Source organism: Vulpes lagopus, chromosome 1 (genome assembly GCF_018345385.1).
Source record: "Vulpes lagopus strain Blue_001 chromosome 1, ASM1834538v1, whole genome shotgun sequence".
Classification (NCBI taxonomy): domain Eukaryota; kingdom Metazoa; phylum Chordata; class Mammalia; order Carnivora; family Canidae; genus Vulpes; species Vulpes lagopus.
The window spans coordinates 61414068-61435389 of NC_054824.1; the positions used below are offsets into that span (position 1 = coordinate 61414068).

Sequence of the window (21322 nt, forward strand, 5' to 3'; positions counted from 1 at the left end):
GTCTGGACTCACTTTCCACTGAGTACTCTCTTGCTCCATTTGAGTTTTTTGTCCTATGTCTGTGTTATTTGTCTAACATAAGGAAGGGAAAATCCTTGTTATTACCAGCGAACAACGGTGTGTTTGCCAGCCTCCCTGAAGATCCTGCTTCTATCAGCCTACTCTAGGACTGAGCAGATCACAAAGTGCTGGCGAACGTCACTTCTCATCCGAATCCATTCATGCATTCAACAAATGTTTGGTAAGTATGTGCCAGGCACGGTTTTAGAAGCTCGGGCTACAGCAGTGAACAAAACAGACAAAAGTTCCTGCCCTCCTGGGGGCTTACATTCCACCGGGTATAGAAAGACAAACAACAGAATCAATCAACAGGGTAGGGAGGACAAAAGGTGAGGCAGGGGAGGGCAACGGGAGGCTTGCGGAGCTGTAGAGGAAAGCCGGGGAGGGTGACCCGGGAGGACTCGGAAGAGGCGAGGGAGGGCCGCACGGAGCTACCTGGGAGAAAAGGGCTCCAAGCTACAGCGAACGCTAAGGGCCTGGCCAGCAGGCTTGAGAACAGCCGGGAAAGCCAGCGTGGCTGCAGAAAAGGGAGAGCAGCTGGAGGTGGGGCGAGGAGCTAAGTCAGCAGAGGATGCCCTTGCGTCCAGCTGAGATGCGGGAGGCCCCGGGCCGAGGCGAGCACGAGCCGGTGCGGTGGCGCGACCAGCGGTAGCACCCACGTCGCGGAGGAGGTGGGGTCCCGGCCGCGCGGTCGTCGGCGTCCGCTCGCCCCCTCCCGCGGGAGCCGCCGGCCGCCTCCCCGGGGCCGTCCCGGGCCGGCCGGGTCACGTGGCCGCGAGCGGGCGCCTCCTGGCGCGGGGAGGAGGGGCGGCGGCGGCGGCGGGGATGGCGGCGGCGGCGGCGGCCGGAGCGCGGGAGCGCGGGGAGCCGGGCCAGCCGGGCCAGCCGGGCCGCCGAGCGCTGTACTTCTGCGGGAGCATCCGCGGCGGCCGCGAGGACCGGGCGCTGTACGGAAGGATCGTGTCGCGGCTGCGGCGCTTCGGGGCGGTGCTCACGGAGCACGTGGCGGCCGCCGAGCTGGGCGCGCGCGGTGAGGCTGGTGGCGGGGCGCGCGGGGCCGGCGGGGGGCCGGCGGGGGGCCGGCGGGGGCCGGCTGGGGGCCGGGGTAGCCCCGCTGCGGAGACCGCACGCCGCCCGGCGCCCGGCACCCGGCCGCGCATCCCCGTGGCCCGGAGCCCGCCTTCCCGCCCGGCCGGGAAGGGGAGCCCGCGCTCGAACCGCGAGGGCCCCAGTGAGCTCGCGGGTGGGAGCCGGGTCTCTGCCTTCAGCTGTTCTCTTAACCTTGATTCTTTCCCGGAGAACTTTCTTCACCTCTTTCCGGGGACGGAGCGGGGAGGGGCAGAACGGGAGCGAATGGGGCTGCTTGAGTTCCCGCCTTGCCCGCAGGCACCTGCTCCCCCACCTAAGGCAGAGCTTATCCTGCCGCTTCTCCCCTCGCGGTCGGGTTGTCCGCCCTGTTAGACCCGTCGGACCCCAGTTTTCACCACCACCATCTCTCACGCCCTCTCATCAGCCTGTTGCTTTCTGGCTGCTGGGTCTTTCTAAAGCATTTGATTGAGATCAGTTTAAACGATCTTTGTCTTTGACCAAAACTGATCAAAGACCATTAGCTTTGATCAGTTTTGGTCTGGAATCTCCGGGAGTCTTCTGGTTTGAAAGTTGTGCCTAGAATTCCACTTCTGCTCAGGAAACTTTTACGTGCTTTCCCCTAGCCCCAGCAGGAGCAGATCCAGGATTTGTGGGATCTAATGCAATTCTGGGAGACATTTTGGGGATGCTGGTGAGGCCGGGGTCCAGCACTCTCTGCCAAAAAAGAATTCTTGAAATGTCTTTGGTGCAAAAAGGTGATTCTATTAAAAGCGCAGGGACAGGACCTTTGGGCAGAAAGAGCTGCTGCACTGGGCTTGATTTCATACTTGGGAGTTGGGGGGAGGTAAGGAAAAAGGAAGGTGTCCAAGAAGACTTTGATATGCTAAAGATTCTCAAAATACTGGAGGTCTTGCCATTGTCTAGCTAAGGTTGTTTCTCTCTAGCAAAGCATTAATTAACTTTACGACCGACCGTTGAGTTTCCGGAGGAACGTTACACTCTTCCTGTCTCAAGTATTTGTTAATGGGCTGCAGGTTATAAGGACATTTAAATTTTACCTACATTTCCTTCTACCTTTGTTTCCCACGTCACTGTGGAGGGAGGGTGATGTCAGGGCTCCAGAAAATTGAGTTAGGGTTCTCTGGAAGTCAGGTTATTGAAAATGCTTTTTTTCTTGTAAATCATTAAGACATTGGTAAGCCGATGGAGGCTCATGTCCTAGAGCACTGTGATCTATATTAGTTAACTGTTTTTCCCCTTCCCTGAGTTTTAGGGTGGCCAGGAGTGCCTGAGGAATGTCCCACATACCCCACGGGGAGGGGGGGGCGGGTTACAAAATGTCAGCTTGTGCTTAGTCCTCAGCTGGCCTTCGGCTCCCTCATCAGGTGACATCACAAAACAAAATTGCTAGGGCGTTGGAAAGGGCCTGTGGGGCTCACAATCCTCTGGAGAGTTCATGGAGTAGCATATCAAGCTCTCCCTGACGCTGGCACCCACCAAAGCTTCAGAGCCACCCCGGCTCTGGCTGTTCATCCTTTCTTTGTGCGGGCCATCTCTTGCTCCTGGTCATTTCCACCCCCCCCCCACCCCCCTGTGCACTGGGAGGCTATCACTGCTCCCCTTGGTCTCTGATCCTTCACCAACAGACAGGCATAGTTAGTCCTTCCCATAATCTCATCCGTTATCACTCATCTGGCCTTAATCACAGAAGCCTCCTGGATCCTGGAATTTTTCTTGTGGCAATTCCATTTCATCCTTTCCCTGGAACGTTAGCCTTGGGTGGGTCCTTGGAAGTCATCTAGCATGCCTCCCTCCCTCCTTCCCTGAGCAGGTAAATATGGGGGTGGCAAGGGCAGAGGAGAGGTACTGAGTGCTAAGGCCGAGGCAGGGGCTTGGCCTTGACCAGCTTTTTCTCCTCCACAGGGGAAGAGGCTGCTGGGGGTGACAGGCTCATCTACGAGCGGGACCTGGCTTGGCTGCAGCAGGCAGATGGTGAGCAGCTCCCCCTCCTACCCACAAACTCCTCTGGGAGTTTGGCACTATACTAGGGTCCCTGGACAAAGTCCATCCCAGGAAGGGAAGTGCCCTCCTCACCACACCCCACCTCTTGTCATCTCTTCCTTAACAAGCCCCAGATACTGAGCCATGGTCTCTTCCTTCTTCCCAGTGGTGGTGGCAGAAGTGACCCAGCCATCGTTGGGTGTGGGCTATGAGCTGGGCCAGGCCGTGGCCCTCAATAAGCGGATCTTGTGCCTCTTCCGTCCGCAGTCTGGCCGAGGTGAGCACTCCAAGCCCTGGATGGCCCCTCCTTCCACCGCAGCTTTCTGCAGACCCAGCCCTCAGCAACTTCCCAGGGCAGGGGTGGGGGCTCTGAGTATAGTGCCCACCTCCAAATAGGACAGGGAAGGAAGTGGAGAGGGGGAGTATGGATGGAAAGCACCTTCGCCTTCCTCCCCCTTGCAGTGCTTTCAGCCATGATCCGGGGAGCGGCAGACGGCTCAAGGTTCCAGGTGTTGGACTATGAAGAGGGCCAGGTGGAGGCCATGCTGGATCAATACTTTGGGGCTGACCCTCCCTAGCAGGTGGCTGCCTCCCCTGACCCAACTGCTTGCCTTAGGCCCACTTTGTTAATTCTTCTAATCCCTGACTCTTATACCCTTCCTACCTCATAGCCCCAGTACCAAATTAAAAGGATGTTTAAAATTCTGACCATGTCTCTATGAGTGGTGGGCGGGAGGGACAGGTCTTCAGGAATATCCTTGCTTTTCCTGCTTCACTTCAAGATGTAGAGAGACCCTTTAGCGTTCTGTAGGCCTCCAAGGCCTTCCTAATGCCCTCAGACTCCTGCCAGGAACATTCAAGAGTTAGGAGGAAGGCTGCCTGGGGGCAGGGGGGTGGCCATTTCTGTCTCCTCTGATGCTGGGCTGGGTCTGGGGCAAGCGGGCAGGACTATGCCTGGCCTGGGCCACATGCACCTGCATTTCCCTTTGTCAGCTTAGGTCAGACGGGTCTGCTCTGGGCCTTCTCTGGGAACACAAGAGTCTAGAGGTCTAAGGAAAAAGTGAAGAGGCACTTGGGTGGCTCAGTGGTTGAGCACCTGCCTTTGGCTCAGGTCATGATCCCAGGATCCTGGGATCCAGTCCCATGTGGGCTCCCTGCGTGGAGCCTGCTTCTCCCTCTACCTGTGTCTCTGCCTCTTTCTCTGTGTCTCTCATGAATGAATAAAAAAAAATCTTAAAGGGAAAAAGGGAAGAATGAGTATTGGGGCTATGTAGAGGGAATGGGAAGTTGATGCTAGCCTTGGGGGATGCAGCTGAGCAGCCTGCTTCCAGAGAAGTATGTGAAAAAAGAAAGTTTATTCAGTAAACAGAAGGTACTGCAGACACTGGGAATTGCCTCCCCCCATGACCCAGTGACCTCACCCCCTTGGCCCCCAGGACTCGGGGTGGCTGGGGTGCTCCCTGTGTCCTGCCCCTCAGTCGTAGGCCTCATCATCATCATCCTCGTCACCAAAGAAGAAAGTGTCTCGGTCCAGGTTCTCAGACTCCTCATCATAGGAAAAGCTGTCATTGTCCAACTCCTCATCAAACTCGTCCTGCTGCCACTCGGGCACATCATCCTCGTCTTCCTCCTCATCATCATCCACCTCCAGCCCAGAGGAGCCCTGGGACCTAGGGAGGGAGGGAGCCCCACTCAGCCTCAGGGAGGCCTGGCGCCTCCCACACCCCGCAGTGGCTCCGCCACCCTACTCACTGGCTGCCGGGCACGTTGGAGCCTTTCGCCTCTCGGGCCTCTAAAGGTGGGCTCTGCAGGCCAACCCGGAAGTCCTGGCAAGGAAATGTGGGAAGGAGGAGAGTAGCTGATATGGGCAGAGGTGTCCAGCATTCCTTCACCCAGCCTTCTCTGAGGGCCGACTAGGTACAGGGCCCCTGGCAGTTATGTTCCCGCCTCCTCCCCTCCCTCATCCCAGGACTCCACACACCTGTGCCTCCGTGCACCTTACCTCAGGCTGCCTCCAGGGACACAGGTGTGGCGGTGAGGCATGCCACCCTCCCCTGCCTCCGGAGCTAACTGCGTTCTGCCCCTGTCTGCCCCAGTTATTTACTCCTCTGTGAGCTCCCTGAGGGCAGGACTCTCATAGTTTAGGCACACTATAAGTATCCTAGAGCTGGGAAGAACTCTCAACTTCCCAGTTGGGAAGTATGAAAAAGTTCCCCCAAGTGATTCTGATGAGCAAGGCTCTGGGCAGATACCCTTGATCTGGCGATTTTGTCAGGTGGCCAAGTGGCAGAGCTCCACCGCATCCAGCAGGCTGGCCTAGGAGCTGGGGTGCACACCCAGGTCTCCAAACACCCATTCCATCCTTGCTGCCTTTCCTTTTGGATCCTCCGCCCAGGGCAGGGGCCATGCCAGGCCCAGGAGGCCCAGGGGAGGACGGCGCACCTGGGTAGAATGTTGCAGGATAGCCAGCAGTCTCTCCTGGATCCTCCGGAGCAGCTCCAGGCCCGTGCTGAGGCAGTCGGCACGCAGGAGGCGCAGGGAGGAGGCCAGGTCTCGGCACCGAAGCAGCGTCTCCTCTGCAGAGGGGGCAGGGCACAGGGGCTTCCTCCCTTTCATTCTTTCCAACAAACACCTACTGAACATCTACCAAGTTCTACCAACACCTACCAGGCACGGTTCTAGATCTTCATTCTCATGGGGACTACATCCTAACGGAGGAGGGGATGGGGTAAATCAAACAGGTCAGGTGAAGGCCTGTGCCCTTAGGCACCTTCTGGCATATACCATGTTCCTTCATACATGAATGGTTAAAGGCCAGTAGTAATAGAGCTGTGCAGAATGAGGACAGTGCAGGAGGAGCTGGGGTGGGGGTGCTGTCTTGCCCCCTGCTTGCTGAGATTGGATGCTGAGTGGGTGGGTAGGCAAGAGAAAGGACTGACTGGCAAGGGGCCGGGCCTCACCCAGGAGGATCTGCAGGGCATTGGTGTGCAGCTCCAGGTTCTCGGTCTGCTGCTCCACCACGTCCATGTGCTCCGTGTCCTGGTTGTAGAAGCTGTACACGCAGGCATAGGCCAGCACCTGTGGGAGCCCAAGTTGCTGGGCCTCCACGCTCCTCCCTCCTGCTCCCTCATTCGCCCCATGCCCGCAGCTTGGAGGAAAGCAGCACAGGCCCCCCAGCCCACTGTCACCTTGCGTGCCTGCTCTAGTCCCCGGCAGGCGTCACTGAGAAAGGCGAAGGATTTGGGTGGTGGCACCTCGTGGATGGCAGACACGCGGTTCCGGAGGCTCACGGCGAACTCCTGTGTGGAGCCGGTGGGAGTGGGGGGTCAGCACCACATGCAGCCCTTCCCCCCGACTCACAACGGCATAGCACCCACCCAAACTCAGATCTTTCACCCATGCCCAGCCATCCACCCCAGCCCTCTGACCTCCGCACCCAAGCAACCATTTCCTCCCTGCTCACCCGGGCCTGGTGATGGAAAGTACACCTCTCATTATAGTCCTGAAACCGCTTCTCCTGGCGAGCTGCTTTGCTTACCTGGAAAGGACAAGTCGGGAGGGCTCTTGGGTGCCTTGCTGGGCAGGACAGTATTAACACACTAGGTGCCCTGCATGCAGGCCTTCCAACTCTTTACCCAGACCTTTTCATTTAATCCTGACTATGAAGTAGGTCACATTATTCTCCCTTTCTACAGGTGAGGCTGCCGAGGCGTAGGCAAGTAAACTGGCCCAAAGCCACATATTAAGCAGTGGTGCCAGGCTAGGATGCACAGCATGTGCTCTGCTCTGGCCTGGTGCCTCCTGAGAATGCAGAGACCTCCCAGGACAGAAGTCCTGGCACCTGTAGGCTCAAGTGGCTTCTGTCTTCACACTGAGCCCCTAACCCAGCAGCTCTTTGGCTGCTCAGAGCCCTCTCTGCCCAGGGCCTAGAACAGCATCCCGTCCAGGCTGCCCTTGGGCCTCCCGGACCCTTACCATGGCAGAGCAGTTGTAGTAGTCTTTGTGATTTGGCTTCCAGGACTTGAGGCAGCGCCAGCAAAATCCGTGGTTGCATTTGGCACAGGTCATGCTATGGAAGGAAGGTGGCTGGTCAGAGGGCTCCTGCCTCTGGCTGGGGCCACACGAGGACACCTGGATGAGACCTGGATGCCCCACTGAACCTGTCCTCGCCTCTCCAGGCCCTGACAGTCTGTTTAACCTTACCAATCCCTAGTGAGCACACCCTTGCTTCTGAGCCCCATACAGTGCAGATTTAGAAGCAGGGGAAGGAGCATTAAGTTGCAGGAGTCACTGGAGGGTACCACAGCAGGGGTGGTTCAGTAACTGCCCTCCTTTGCTCAGCTCTTTGGTAAGCCCCATGGACCCTCCCTATGGCCAGGCCTTGCACCCTCTCCCATGCTCTCTGACTCCACCAATGCCCGCAATACCCCCTCTTACTGAAGACACCCCTCGTTCTTCTCAATGGGAGCCTGGCAGCTGGGACAGCGCTTGGAGATGAGTTTGGCTAGGTGCTTGCTCTGGGCCTCCACGCTCATACCGTCGTAGTAGCCACCATCGTCGACCCACTGGGACATGTGGCCACAGCTGGCAGGGTAGTGTGCCTACAGCAGAGGGGGTGGTGAGGACATGGCTGAGCCCTGGGCAAGGGCAGCACTATGGGTATACAAGAGAGGGAGGTCACGTGTGGAGGGCTGCAGGAGGAGGAACAGAGCTCAACCAAGTGGCAAAGGCAGAAAGTGTGTATATGTGTGTATGTCCGAGAGTGCATACGTGTGTGTGTGTGGGGGGGTGGGTATGTATATGGAGAGAAGGGTGCTGGCAAGGGAGGGGTGTAGCCCTTGCTACAAGGGAGCAGGGCTGGACAGCTACCCACCTCAGGGAAACTACAGTTGAAACAGGAGGCCCAGCCACACTTGGAGCAGGTGGTCCCACAGCCCAGGCCTTGGCGGCACAAGATACGGTCACAACCCTGGGGGTTGGTGCACCAGGTCAGGTTAGAGCAGCTCTCCACATAACCACGCAGGAGAGCCTTCTCGTACTGTGGGGATGTAGACAAAGGTGCCATTAGGTGAGGGCATGGCTCTTTGAGATGCCCGCCCTCCATAACCACCACCCCTTCCCGTCTCCCCCAGCATTGGTGAGTCCACTCCCTGGGGCCTGCCCCTCTGGCTGCACACCATAGACTCCCGCAGGAAGGGGCTACCTTGGAGATGACATCTGGCGAAGAGACAATGGCCCGGATGAAGGCTCCAGTGGGCTGCGCACGGCAGTCGGCAATGGGGCAGGTGCAGTTCAACACAAGGTTCTGCTCAATCCGAGTTGTCAGATACTCATTCCAGCAAGACTAAAGGGGAAAGGAGGAGCTGCTGAGTGGCAGTGGGGGAGCAGCACAGGACAAGGGTGCTCCAGGGAACTAACTCAGCACCATCCCCAATAACACGGAAAGCCGCAGACAAGCCTGCTCTGGAGCAACCTCAAAACTGATCCCAAAAACCTTTCTGGCTTCGTGGGGTTTCCTGGGATTGGCTCAATTCTCACAGGGGCTTTCGGGAATGTGTGGGTCAGGGTAGTGCCTTCATTTTAGTTGTTGCTGAGGTGGACGTGGGAGGAATGGATAAGAGAATCAAAAAGGAGATGATTCAAGTTCTTAGAAAGGTTTAGAGAAAGTGAGATCAGAGAGGAAGGAGGCCTGGGGCAGGGGGTCGCCTTTTCCCTGCTGGGGGGCTGGCCTTGGACACTGTGCACACTGCTGTGGCCTCTTCTCCCAGCATCCATTTGCACAACTGGCTCCTTGATGCTCCCCTCTCCCCAGACTCAGCCTCTTCTCCACAAAACAGCCTCCTTCCCCACCGCATCCCCATAATCCCAGTCACCGGTGCTCGAAGCTTCACATCTCGCAGGTTCTCTTCTAGCACCCACATGCCACCCTACACCAGGCCCTTAGCCCCTCAACCCTGAACTGCTGTAGGAGCTTGTCCTCGTAAAGGTCTTCCTATGAGGTCTTCCTTTCCCGATCCCTCCTCCATGCAGTCCTCTTGCTTTAGGCATGATCAGCAGCCTGACTGTCCTAAAATACTCCATTAATGACTCCTTTCCTTCACACTGCCAACTGACTGCAGAGCTTGCCAAGATCTAGACCCTGGGAGAGTCTGTATCTGTGGTACCAAAGCTCCAGGGTACATGAAAAGTGCCTTACTGTACTATTTTTACTCAAAGGAAAGCACTACACAAAACAAAACCCTCTTTCAGGTAAATTGGGAAGCTTAATGCAGAATTCCTGGATTTTGGAGATGACAGGAAAATGCTAGTAATTCAGACTGCACACTTGCAGGCACACAGGTGTGACAGGGTCCCTTACAGCCGAGAGGCCAAAGGTGGGTCCCTCAGTTTGGAACCCATCCCACTCCCCTGAGGAGCCCCTCTGCTGTGGGCTTGCTGGAGCTTCTGTCCAGCCCACCTGCAATGCTGTCTCCAGCCTGCATTCCCCTCCTGCCTCTGCCAACCTTGCCTATCACTCAAGGCTCAAGGCTCACGTGCAAAAGCCTCCTTTGACAGTCTGAAACCCCAGGATTTCCCTTCTCCGAGTTATTTTGCATTTCATTGTGCTGCTTGGTTGTGACTCATTCATAGGCTCCTCCTTGGCTGAGACTTGTCCACTGAGCCTGTTTTCCCATCTCCTTGTCTCTACAACACTACAGGGGGATCTGTTACAGCTCTTCCTCTGCAGGATGCTAGCCAGGCCTCTCCACTTAATTCCAAACTCCCCTGTCCAATCATGCACGGATGTCCAAAAAGCAGCTCAAGCTTCACATGGCCAGAACAGACTGAATTTCCCTTCAAAAACCTGCCCTCAGGACGCCTGGGTGGTTCAGCGGTTGAGTGTCTGCCTTTGGTTCAGGGCATGATCCCGGGGTCCCAGTATTGAGTCCCATGTCAGGCTCCCTGCATGGAGCCTGCTTCTCTCTCTGCCTATGTCTCTGACTCTCTCTATGTGTCTTTCATGAATAAATAAAAAACTTAAAAAAACAAACAAACAAACACCTGCCCTCTGAAAGAAGGCTCAGCCCCCAACATCTTGCCCAACTCAACAGAAGATGACACATCTCATCCAGCCAGATCCCCAGGTCTGAAACTCGGGAAGTATCCCTGATTCCCTTGTTCTAAGTCCCCACATTGGCTCTGCCAAGCCCCATCAGCTTGGCCTCCTGATGTACCCCAATCTGTCTACTTCTCTCTTCGCTGCTGACCCTGGGTCAAATTCCCACCACCTCCCCATCTTTGTACAACAATGTCCTAAAGGGTGCCCCTGCATCCATGCTTGACTTGCCCAAGCCTAAGCTTTTCTTCCATAAGCAGTGAATCTTTTCAAAAATATAAATCAGATCCTATCACTCCCCTGCCCCTGCTTAACCTTACTATGGCTTTGCATAAAGTCAAGCCCACTGTCTGCCAATCCCAAACAACCCAACTGAGCCCCTGTCACCCCACAAATCTGTCCCTCTGCTATCCCATCATGTCACTGTGCTTCAGAGCTCAGCATTTTTAAGATTTTACTTATTTATTCATGAAAGTTACACAGAGGCAGAGACATAGGCAGAGGGAGAAGCAGGCTCTCTGAGAGGAGCCTGATGCTAGACTTGATCCCAGTACCCCGGGATCACGCTCTGAGCTGAAGGCAGACGCTCAACCACTGAGCCAACCAGGTGCCCCTAGCTCAGATTCTTTGCACTTGCTGTTCCCTCTGTGTGCTATGCTCTTCCCTCAGAGAATCACCTCCTCAGGATGACCTTCCTGGACCTCCTCAATCTCAAGTCCCTCACAGGCCCCTCACCCCAGCCCCTTCCTAGGACATGACCCTGCTGTGTCTTCTTCCCACACTTGTCATAGGAAGGTGAGGGAGGGCCCTGGAGCAAAATTGCCAAAGGTGACTTCTCTTCCTGGGTGCCTCCATCTGTCTCCAGTAAAATGGGGACAGTAGAAAAATCTACCTCATACAACTACCACCGAAATTAAGCAAGATAATGTGTGTATAATAGCAGAATGGCCCAGGGGCACCTGGGTGGCTCAGGGTGGTGGCCTCATTTTAATTGTTGCTGGGATGGACATGGAAGGAATGGGTAAGAGAATCAAGAAAAAGGAGATGATTCAACTTCTAAGAAAGGTTTAGAGAAAGTGAGAAGATCAGAGAGGAAGGAGGCCTGGGGCAGGGGGTCGTGTGAGAAGAGTAACTGCAAGCTGAGCAAAAGGGAAGGAGGAAAGGTACACAGTCACAGACATGCATGCATGCATGCATGCACACCAAAGCTCATGTCCCAGATCACCCACCCCTGCGCAGAAATGGGGTGGGAAGGCGCTTACACCATTTCTTTTCATTTTTATATTCACTGAGAATATATGGTAAGTGATCATGTTCTGAGATAAAGAGACTTGGTGATACGGAAACCATAAACCTACTGTCATCACCAAGTAAATAACAATACTTATTTATGAAGTGCCTTGATGTATATTTTACATGTATGCATTATCTACCTATTGTTCTTGAACTTGGCTGAACCCTGGAATCATCTGAGTTTAAAACTCCAGATGCTTAGGGCATCTGGGTTGCATAGTAGGTTAAGCGTCCAACCCTTTGTTTTGGCTCAGGTCATGATCTCAGGGTCATGTGATCAAGCCCCACATTGGGCTCTGCGCTCAGCATGGAGTCTGCTTGTCCCTCCCCCCCCATTCTCTCTTTCTCTCAAATAAATAAAATCTTAAAAAAATAAAAATTTGGGGATCCTTGGGTGGCTCAGTGGTTTGGAGCCTGCCTTTGGCTCAGGGCATGATCCTGGAGTCCCAGGATTGAGTCCCATGTCAGGCTCCCTACATGGGGCCTGCTTCTCCCTCTGCCTGTGTCTCTGCCTCTCTCTCTCTCTCTCTCTCTGTAGTCTCTCATGAATAAATAAATAAAATATTTTAAAAAATAAAAAATAAAAATAAAAATTTTAAAAATGGAAAAAGAAATAAAATAAAGCTCCACATGCCTGGGTTTCACCTCGAGATTTTTATTTAATCAGTCTGGGTTACAGTTGAGCATGACGATTCTTTTTCTTTTTTCTTTTTTAAGGTGGGGGAAGAGGCAGAGAGAGAATCCCAGACTCCATGCCTAGCATGGAGCCCAATGTGGGGCTCTATCTCACAACCCTGAGATCATGACCTGAGCCAAAATCAAGTGCTGGATGCTCAACTGACTGAGCCACCCAGGCAACTGGAACATAAGGATTTTTATTTTTACTTATTTTCATTTTTTAAGATTTTATTAATTTATGTGAGAGAGAGAGCATGGGCAAGGGGAAAGGACAGAGGGAGGGGGAAAAGCATATTCCTGGCTGAGCAGGGAGCCCGACATGGGGCTCAATCCTAGGACCCTAAGATCATGACCTGAGGTGAAGGTAGATGCTTAACTGACTGAGCCACCCAGGTGCCCTGCATGAAGATTTTTAAAAGCTTCCAGTGATTATAATATGCAGCAAAGTTTTAGAACCACTGATACATATTGCTGGATCCTAACAACCACTCCTTGGAGTGTGTTGAGGCTGGTGGCATCACTTACAGATGACAAAACTGGTTTCAGAGGGACTAAGAGGTTTGTCTGACATTGCCCAGGCTGGGAAATGGCAGTGGTGGAGTACAACCCCAGGCCTGCCAAGGAATTGTGTTTAAGGTGGAAAGCCAAGGGCAGGAGAGAAGCAGATGGGCCTCACCTTACAGCAGTAGTGCATGCAGCAGAGAGAGGGCAAGTCTTCATCGGGCTCCAGTGGGCTGACACAGACAGGGCAATGGTCAGGACGTGCAGGGGCAGCCTGGGCCTGGGGTACACACAGCCCGGCTGCCAGCAACAGTGGCTCGGGGTTATCACTGTAGCTCTGCAGCAGCTGTTCAGCACCCCAGTGGGAGTGAGCCAAAAGGTGCTGAGCCACATCTGGCTCTAGGTTCAGGGTCTCCTGCACCTGCCGTACCGTCTGCTCCATCAATCCTTCTACCTCCTGGGGGCTCATGGTGCGGCCTGCAGGCAGCTGGAGAGATGCCAGGGCAGCTACAGCTTCTGGGCTTGAGGGGAGAGAAGAGGCAGCAATCAGACTCCCTGCACTGCTAATCCACCAAATGAACCCCACCTGCTGGCCCTCAGCTCCCCACTTGTGCACCCCTGTCTGTGTGTGCTTAACTGGCCTAATGATAACCACCTAAACCTCTGGTCAGAGCACTGCTCTCCACAGAAGCACCTATATGTAAGGGGTGAGGCTGCCTGTCATAGAGATTTGGGGCACTCCAGGAATCTGGTGGGCAGGGATCAGGACACTAACTGACCCGCAAGGGATAGGATAATCCCTCTGCAAACCCCACCCCCAACACCAGCCATTCATCTGGTGAGAAACAGGAATCTACAGCCTTACTACTCAAAGTATGGGCCAAGGACCAGCAGCGTAAGTATCTCAGGGAAGCTCTACTGCATCAGGACCTGCATTTTAATGAGATCTTCACGTGATGTGTATGCAAGCGATTCCTCTAGAGAACTCACTTTACACCCAGGGCAAGTGGCAGGCATAAAAATGGTGCTATAACAACTTATGGTGAACTGGATGTGATGTAAACAGTTTTTTTTTGGGGGGGGGGACAGCTAATTAGAGGGATCCTATGACAAATTCCTCTGTAGAGCAGGCTTCTTGGAAACTAGAGTTAGCACATTCCACTGAGCAGAGTGTGTCATTAGCACTCAATACATATCTGTGTGATATTTCATTTTTGCTTTGAATGAGAGAGATCTATCTATACAGGAGCTTATGTGTCCCGGTCCCTTGCCTAAGAGCTGGCTTGAGGACGGTGGGGACAGTCAGACCTGTGATTAGGAAGGCAGCGAAGGGGGTGACGGTGCTAATTGGGGGGGATGAGGACTAGTGGAGAAACAAGAGAGGCAGGGAAAATGGGGTGAGACAATGAAAGAAATTAAACATTTTTCCATGGAAAGGCCTGACTTTGGCATGAAAACTCCTCCCGTGTCACTGCAGGGCCATCTGTCCTGGGGAACCTGTCCCTCCCGCCTGGCTTGGAGCCCTTGCAGCAGGGGGACAGAACAGAGGATGGCTACCTAGGCTTGGAAGTCTTGGTGGTCTGGTTGCCACAGAAGGGTACTTCAGCCTGACCCCGGCAAGGCCCTGTAGGCTCTGGGGTGGCATACATCAGGATCTGGGGCCGGTCGTCGCGCCGTTCCACGTAGCCCTGGCCCAGCAGATGCAGGATGCAAGAGAGGACATCTGTGCTGGTACAGGCCACACCTCCCACCACAGTGCGGCCCAGGCTTCCGGGGGGATTTGGACCCTTCTGCCAGGCCTCTAGCACCTGGATGGGAGAAGAGGCAATAGGCAGGCCACTTTTACCTAGAGGAGCTAGCCTGCCTGGATTCAAGGCTCAGCTCCTCCACCTTCTAGCTGTGTGACTATGGGTAAGTTACTGACTCTCATACCTTACTTTTCTTATCTGTCAATGGGAATACGGTAATAATACATAATAATAATACCACCACCATTACCTATCCCAGAAGATCGCCATGAGGATTAAATGACTTAATCATGCAAACTCTTGGAATAGGGCCTGGCACATGGTGAACACTCATGTCTTATCTCTACTTTCTGTCTAACTAAGTGCCCTGTCAGGAAGGGAAAACTCAGAACGAAATGTCACTTTATGAGGTCTCATACTGAGAGAGTTTACCTTTCTTTGTGATGATCCCTGGTGCTAAGCCCCAACCCTAAGCCTGACTCTCTCCCTCCCCTAACTTCATGGTCCCCTCTGCCTACCAGACAAACCAGCTGATCAATATGGAGGCCCTTTTCCCCATGGGCTTTGAGAATACGGACAAGAAGACAGCTCAAGAGGTTCCTCTTCTGTTCCAGAGTTCGGCCCTCATCCTTCTCTACATTCAGGTATGTCTGGGGAGGAATCAGCCACAGGGCCTCCCCACGGTGCTGGGGCCCAGGTGTCCGAAGCCGCAGCACACCTGGAACTCACTCCCAGTCAGCACCCAAGAAGGGGGAGGGAAAGGTGAGTGGCGGCAAAGGGGACCGCCTTCATTCCCAACCCTGCGCCCACCATGAGGGCCCCACTCTCTAGGAGCATGAGCCCAGCCCAGCCCCCATGGACCTACCCCTGTGTGGAAGGTCCTGACCCTCACGCAGGGTCAAAGGGCCATTCTCAGAGGTGAGGGGCAAAAGTGCCTGGAGCAGTAGCTCTGGGGTGAGGTCAGAATTCTTCAGCAGGGTCTCTACAGACACCTCCTAGTGAGGAGGAACAGGGCCAGTTAGGAGTAGATAATAGGGGAAAGGAAAATAAGAGCGGGGGGTGGGGGGATAGAAGAAGGCACAGAGTTTGGGAGAACAGTGACAGGGAGGGGGCAGAGAAGACAGAGGCTAAGGAGCTGAGGCACCTCTGTCTTATTGAAATACAGCAGCAGCCACATCTGCACGGTGGACACGTGCAGAGTCTGGTCCCCAAACCGCAGCTCGGCCCGGCCCAGCCACGTCCACTGCAGCCGCCGATGTGGTCCCATGTCCAGGATTGGATGATTCTGACCTGGGAAAGTGCGAAGGAGAAGAGGAGAGACAAAGAGCAGGAGAAACGAGGAGTTAGAGGCTGACACCAGGGTGTACCATCAGTCAAGCTTTGTTCCTGCTAATCTCTGGGGTGGGGGGTGGGGGTAGTGACTTGTCAGAAGTGACTTGTCAAGCTCCCAGAGCTTAGCCTCCTCTGTGTCTGCCTCCGTGGTGAGCCACACGTATCTGGAGCCCACCCTCTGCCTCGCCCTGCACAAGGCAGGCTCCATGAAAGAAACACGGGAGAGGAGAGACTCGGGAGCTGGCAGTTTTTAAAGACTCCCTAGGCTGCATCTCTTCCTCCTCCGTGTCACAGCTCAGGCAAGATGAGCCTGGATGTTCACACATACTAGAAAGCAAGGATGCTGTCAAAGGCAGAGACTATAACAAAAGGAGCCTATCTGAGAGGTGCTCTCTGGCCAAAGACAGGACCATCTGAACGTCAAGAAAATACCTGTGCTGGACTGAAACACATGAAATGTTTTAAAGTCCATGAGTTCATAATGACATATTTTTTAAAAAGACCTCATTGGTTATCTTTGGAAGATGCTAGAGAATAAACACATTATTTTGAAAACTGGTTAAAAATAAGGGAGAGGAGGAGAGAATCAAGCCTGTCCTGTATAAAAACAGTACTTCAGGTAACCAAAAAGTTGCCAAGAGGAAGTTTCTCTTTATAGAGAAAACATTCCAGCTAATATATGAAGAAGGTATGACAAAACTAGAAAGGCACTAGTTTGTAGGCCCGGATGAAATGACAGAGCTAAGCAATGATAATGAATGACTGCTTAATGAAAAGCTGATGGGAAACTATATATAATGGAAAGATCAGACTTGCAACATCAAAATCCACTGATCCATCTTAAAACAGCACAGAGACAGGTGGATGTAATATGCCTCTTGATGGAAGTACACAATACCACCTATGAAGTGCTCTTGCCCAAGAAATCAGACCCAAGTTGGAATAAATTTCTGTATCTAAGTATCTGTTTTCAGGAAATGAAAGAGCCAGAGGAACAGGCTAGAGGATACCATGTGGATATGGTCAGCAAAATTTGGCCTGTGGACAACTCTCTGCAGCAAACAACCTAGTTTCCTCCATGGACAATTGCAATGGGGCAAAACGGAAAGCAGAACCTATTAATTAAAGGAGATGAAAGAAACAGCTCAATCAAATGCAGGTGTGGGCTTGGTTGGGCTCCCCATTCAACAAAAAACTAATTTTGAAAACTTGAGAAAATGGGGGGAATATGAACACTTTACTGTTTGATGTTAGGAATTATTATTAATATTTCAAACTTTGGTCACTTTAGTGTCCTTGCTTTTTTTAAATTTAATTTATTATTATTATTTTTTAGTGTCCCTGCTTTTAAAAAGAGAATCCTTATCTTTTAAATTTGAGAGGTAGGGAACGTGGGTGGGGGTACAGGAGAAATGAGATTGGCCATGAATTTACCCACATTGGTACACTGGAGTTAATTTTGCCTACTTTGTGTACATCAAAAATTTATCATAATAAAAAAAATTTTTAATGAGGTTGAAAGTAAGCCATTCTCAAATAAAAACTGATAAAAATTTCCACCAATACTAGAGACTTCTAAAGGAGATTGGAGATCTCCTTTAGAAAGGAGATTGAGGGGTGGCCCAGTGGTTTAGCGCTGCCTTTGGCCGGGGTTGTGATCCTGGAGACCTGGGATCGAGTCCCACATCAGGCTCCCTACATGGAGCCTGCTTCTCTTTCTACCTGTGTGTGTCTCTCTCTCTCTCTGTGTCTCTATGAATAAATAAATAAATGAAATCTTTAAAAAAGGAAAGAAAAGGAAGGAAGGAAGGAAGGAAGGAAGGAAGGAAGGAAGGAAGGAAGGAGATTGAGGGGATCCTGGGTGGCTCAGCAGTTTAGCACTGCCTTCAGCCCAGGGCGTGATCCTGGAGTCCCAGGATTGAGTCCCACGTCGGGCTCCCTGAATAGAGCCTGCTTCTCCCTCTGCCTGTGTCTCTGCCTCTCTGCTCTCTGTGTCTCTCATGAATAAATAAATTGTTTTTTTTTAAAAAGGAGATTGAACTCAGAAAGAAGGATCAAGAGACAACAGGATTAGTGACAGAAGCAACCAGTATGATAGCAAATCTAAACATCAACTGAATAAGACAATAATAATAACAATGACTCTTTGGAAGGTAGAAAAAAAAGATAATCCTAAAATATCAAACAACACTAATAATTAAGATGGGAGTGAGAGCTGGAGTTAAGATTTTCTTTTTTTTCTTTTTTTTATTTTTTTAAAGATTTTATTTATTTATTCATGAGAGACAGACAGAGAGAGAGGCAGAGACATAGGTAGAGGGAGAAGCAGGCTCCCTGCAGGGAACCCAGTGTGGGACTCGATCCCGGATCCCGGGATCATGCTCTGAGCCAAAGGCAGATGCCCAGCCCCTAAGCCACCCAGGCATCCTAGTTAAGATTTTCTATGGTCCTTTTATTGTTCAGGAAGGTGGGAAAGTGATATTAAGTAGTCAAACATACAGGTTAAAAACATAAGGGTAACCAACTACAGAATTTGTGGCTTCCAAAACTGGTAGAGACAAAAAAAGGAATTTAAAAAAATCAACCCAGGGGCACCTGGGTGGCTCAGTGGTTGAGTGACTGACTGCCTTTGGCTCAGGTCATGATCCAGGGGCCCTGGGATCAAATCCCGCATCAGGATCCCTGCAGGGAGCCTGCTTCTCCCTCTGCCTGTCTCTGCCTCTCTCTCTGTCTCTCATGAATAAATAAATAAATTCTCAAAAAAAAAAAAAATCAATCCAAAAGAAGAGTGAAAAAAATGCACAAAAACCCAAGGTAGAAACATATCTATAAAGGTGTTCTATTTATTATTTTTTTAACTGTACATGTTTTATATATTCTTTTTTAATATCTATTCTTTTGTATATATGAAATAACTAAAATTTAAAATTATAAGAAGGGTAAAATAAAAGGTAAGAGCGTAGCAATAACAACCAAATATAACATTACTCGTAATAATAATTATAAAGAGGCTAAAATCGACAACTCAAAAGGAGAAATTATTAGGTCAAATAAAAAACACATTCTAAGTATTTACAAGACACATGCCTAAAATAAGAGCATGGTGAAGTTAAAAAGTAAATGATACGGAGGGAAATTCTGATGAGACCAGAATATAGGCAGGGTTTCGAAGTATCTCCCCAACAGATTGCTTATTAACAGTGCAAGGGAGAAAATAGTGGGAAATCAAACAAACTCTTGATCAGATTGTCAAAATTCACATCACAAAAGAGGAGCAGATGGAAATTGTGTGCTTCTAAATGAAACACACAGAGGACATAATGTTACTTACTTTGAATTCTGACCCAGAATGCATAACCTGACAAATTTTAAATGATTATATTCTCCAAAGGTGTCAATGTTGTAAAAGACAAAGAAAGGCTGAGGAATTGTTCCACATTAAGGAGACTAGAGACATAACAACTAAATATAATACATGATTCTAGACTGGATGCTGTCCTAGACTAAAAAATAACAGCATTATGGAATCACTTGACAAAACTGGAATGTGACAAATAGATTAAAGTTATTAGGGCAGCCCTGGTGGCTCAGCGGTTTAGCGCCTCCTTCAGCCCAGGGCGTGATCCTGGAGACCCAGGATTGAATCCCACGTTGGGCTCCCTGTGTGGAGCCTGCTTCTCCCTCTGCCTGTGTCTCTGCCTCTCTCTCTGTCGCTCTCTCCCCCCGTCTCTAATAAATAAATAAAATCTTTAAAAATAATAAATAAATAAATAAATAAATAAATAAATAAATAAAGTTATTACACCCGGGTACCTGGGTGGCTCAGTCAGTACAGTGTCTGCCTTTGGCTCAGGTCATGATCTCAGGTCCTAGGATGATCCCCACATCGGGCTCCCTGCTCAGCAGGGAGTCTGCTTCTCCCTCTGTCCCTCCCCTGCTTGTGCTTTCTCTCTCTCAAATAAACATCTTTCAAAATAAATAAAGTTATTATACCAAAGTTAAATTTTTGAAACTGGTAAATGAACTATTATTATGTACAAGAACACTATGATTCTTCAAAAATATATATTCAAATATTTAGAGGCAACAGGCTAGCATATATGCAATTTACTCACACTGGTTCAGGAAAAAAATGTGTGTATGTGTGTGTGTATCCATACATAACATATATACATTTTATTAATGTATATATACACAAAGAGCAAATGATAAAAGCAAATGGGGCAAAGTGTTAACAAAAGGTAAACTTGGATAAAAAGTATATGAGTGTTCTCGGGGTATCTGGGTGGCTCAGTCAGTTAAGTATCTGCCTTCACTCAGATTGCTCAGGGTATGATCTCAGGCTCCCTGTTTAGCGAGGAGTTTGCTTCTCCCTCTCCCTCTGCCTCCCTCTGCCCCTCTAGCTCGTGCTCTCTCAAATAAATAATATATATTTTTAAAGAGTATGTAAGTGTTCTTTGTATTATTCTTATAATTATTCTGTAAATTTGAAATTATTTCCAAATTAAAAAAATTTTAAATAAAAGGATAACTGAATTGTCCACCTAAAATGGTTAAAATGGAGGGGCACCTGGTTGGTTCAGTTAGTGGAGCACATGACTCTTGATCTCAAGGTTGTAAAGGTCAAGCCTCACATTGTGTGTAGAGATTACTTAAAAATACAATCTTAAAAAATGGTTAAAATGGCAAATTTTGTTATTTATATTTTACCACAAAAAAATCTAAAAGAATTATCAGTTTCCCCCAACAAAAAGGATAGAAAGAGATACTCTAGAAAAACACTAACCAAAGAAAACAGGTATAATATTAACACCAGAAAAAAAAAAAAAAAGACTTTGAGGGACACCTGGGTGGCTGAGCAGTTAAGTGTCTACCTTTGGCTCAGGGTGTGATCCCGGAATTCTGGGATGAGTCCTGCATGGGGCTCCCTGCATGGAGACTGCTTCTCCCTCTGCTTGTGTCTCTGCCTCTCTCTCTGTGTCTCTCATGAATAAATAAATAAAATTGTTGAAAAAAAAAAACAAAACAAAACCCAACAGACTTTGAGAGAATAAGCTTTACTAGAAAGAAAGATCATTTCATAATAATAAAATTTAAATTAACTATGAAGATTTTAAACCTGCATAGTCCATTATGGTAGCCATATGTGGCTATTTAAACCGGTTAAAGTAAATAAAATTAAATACTCAATTCCTCAATTGAACTAGTCACATTTCAGTAGCCACAAATGGCCATCATGCCGAAGAATACAGAAAATAACTCTTCCATCACTGTAGAAAGTTCTACTGGACAACACTATTAAATGATTAAAAAAAATTTTTTTAAGTAACTTTTTTTTTTTTTTAAGATTTTACTTATTTATTCATGAGAAACACAAAGAGAGAGAGAGAGAGAGAGAGGCAGAGACACAAGCAGAGGGAAAAGCAGGCTCCATGCGGGGAGCCTGATGTGGGACTCAATCCTGGGACTCCAGGACCACACCCTGAGCTGAAGGCGGCGTTAAACCGCTGAGCCACCCGGGCTG

The 21322-nt window shown here is 50.5% G+C and overlaps 2 protein-coding genes across 4 annotated transcripts in view; one reads left to right on the top strand and one right to left on the bottom strand.

Annotated features, from left to right (window-relative positions):
* The first annotated feature begins 861 nt into the window (after positions 1–861).
* On the top strand, positions 862–3856 carry DNPH1 (2'-deoxynucleoside 5'-phosphate N-hydrolase 1). Its single transcript, XM_041768653.1, has 4 exons — positions 862–1090; positions 3073–3141; positions 3317–3427; positions 3613–3856. Exons 1-4 carry the CDS (start codon positions 886–888, stop codon positions 3726–3728), a joined length of 501 nt encoding a protein of 166 aa, XP_041624587.1. The 5' UTR covers positions 862–885; the 3' UTR covers positions 3729–3856.
* A 630-nt stretch (positions 3857–4486) lies between these two features.
* The window catches only part of CUL9 (cullin 9), a 38968-nt gene continuing 22132 nt past the window's right edge, over positions 4487–21322 (bottom strand). For all 3 annotated transcript variants that reach the window (XM_041762964.1, XM_041762959.1, XM_041762951.1), the window contains 15 exons: positions 15611–15756; positions 15332–15461; positions 14985–15184; positions 14276–14526; positions 12894–13239; positions 8354–8494; positions 8024–8188; positions 7588–7751; positions 7126–7219; positions 6614–6688; positions 6339–6449; positions 6111–6228; positions 5593–5726; positions 4903–4976; positions 4487–4820 (listed from right to left, as the gene is read on the bottom strand). In XM_041762964.1, coding sequence (XP_041618898.1) covers positions 4625–4820; positions 4903–4976; positions 5593–5726; positions 6111–6228; positions 6339–6449; positions 6614–6688; positions 7126–7219; positions 7588–7751; positions 8024–8188; positions 8354–8494; positions 12894–13239; positions 14276–14526; positions 14985–15184; positions 15332–15461; positions 15611–15756 — 2345 coding nt within the window. In that variant the 3' untranslated portion in view covers positions 4487–4624. The remainder of the gene's footprint in view (positions 4821–4902; positions 4977–5592; positions 5727–6110; positions 6229–6338; positions 6450–6613; positions 6689–7125; positions 7220–7587; positions 7752–8023; positions 8189–8353; positions 8495–12893; positions 13240–14275; positions 14527–14984; positions 15185–15331; positions 15462–15610; positions 15757–21322) is intronic.

What these genes read in the sequence shown, in the direction of transcription:
- DNPH1 (XM_041768653.1), top strand. Translation starts at nt 886, where the DNA reads ATGGCGGCGGCGGCGGCGGCCGGAGCGCGGGAGCGCGGGGAGCCGGGC. An exon ending in CGCCGAGCTGGGCGCGCGCG is followed by an intron (nt 1,091 to 3,072) that starts GTGAGGCTGGTG and finishes TCTCCTCCACAG; the next exon opens with GGGAAGAGGCTGCTGGGGGT. An exon ending in TTGGCTGCAGCAGGCAGATG is followed by an intron (nt 3,142 to 3,316) that starts GTGAGCAGCTCC and finishes CCTTCTTCCCAG; the next exon opens with TGGTGGTGGCAGAAGTGACC.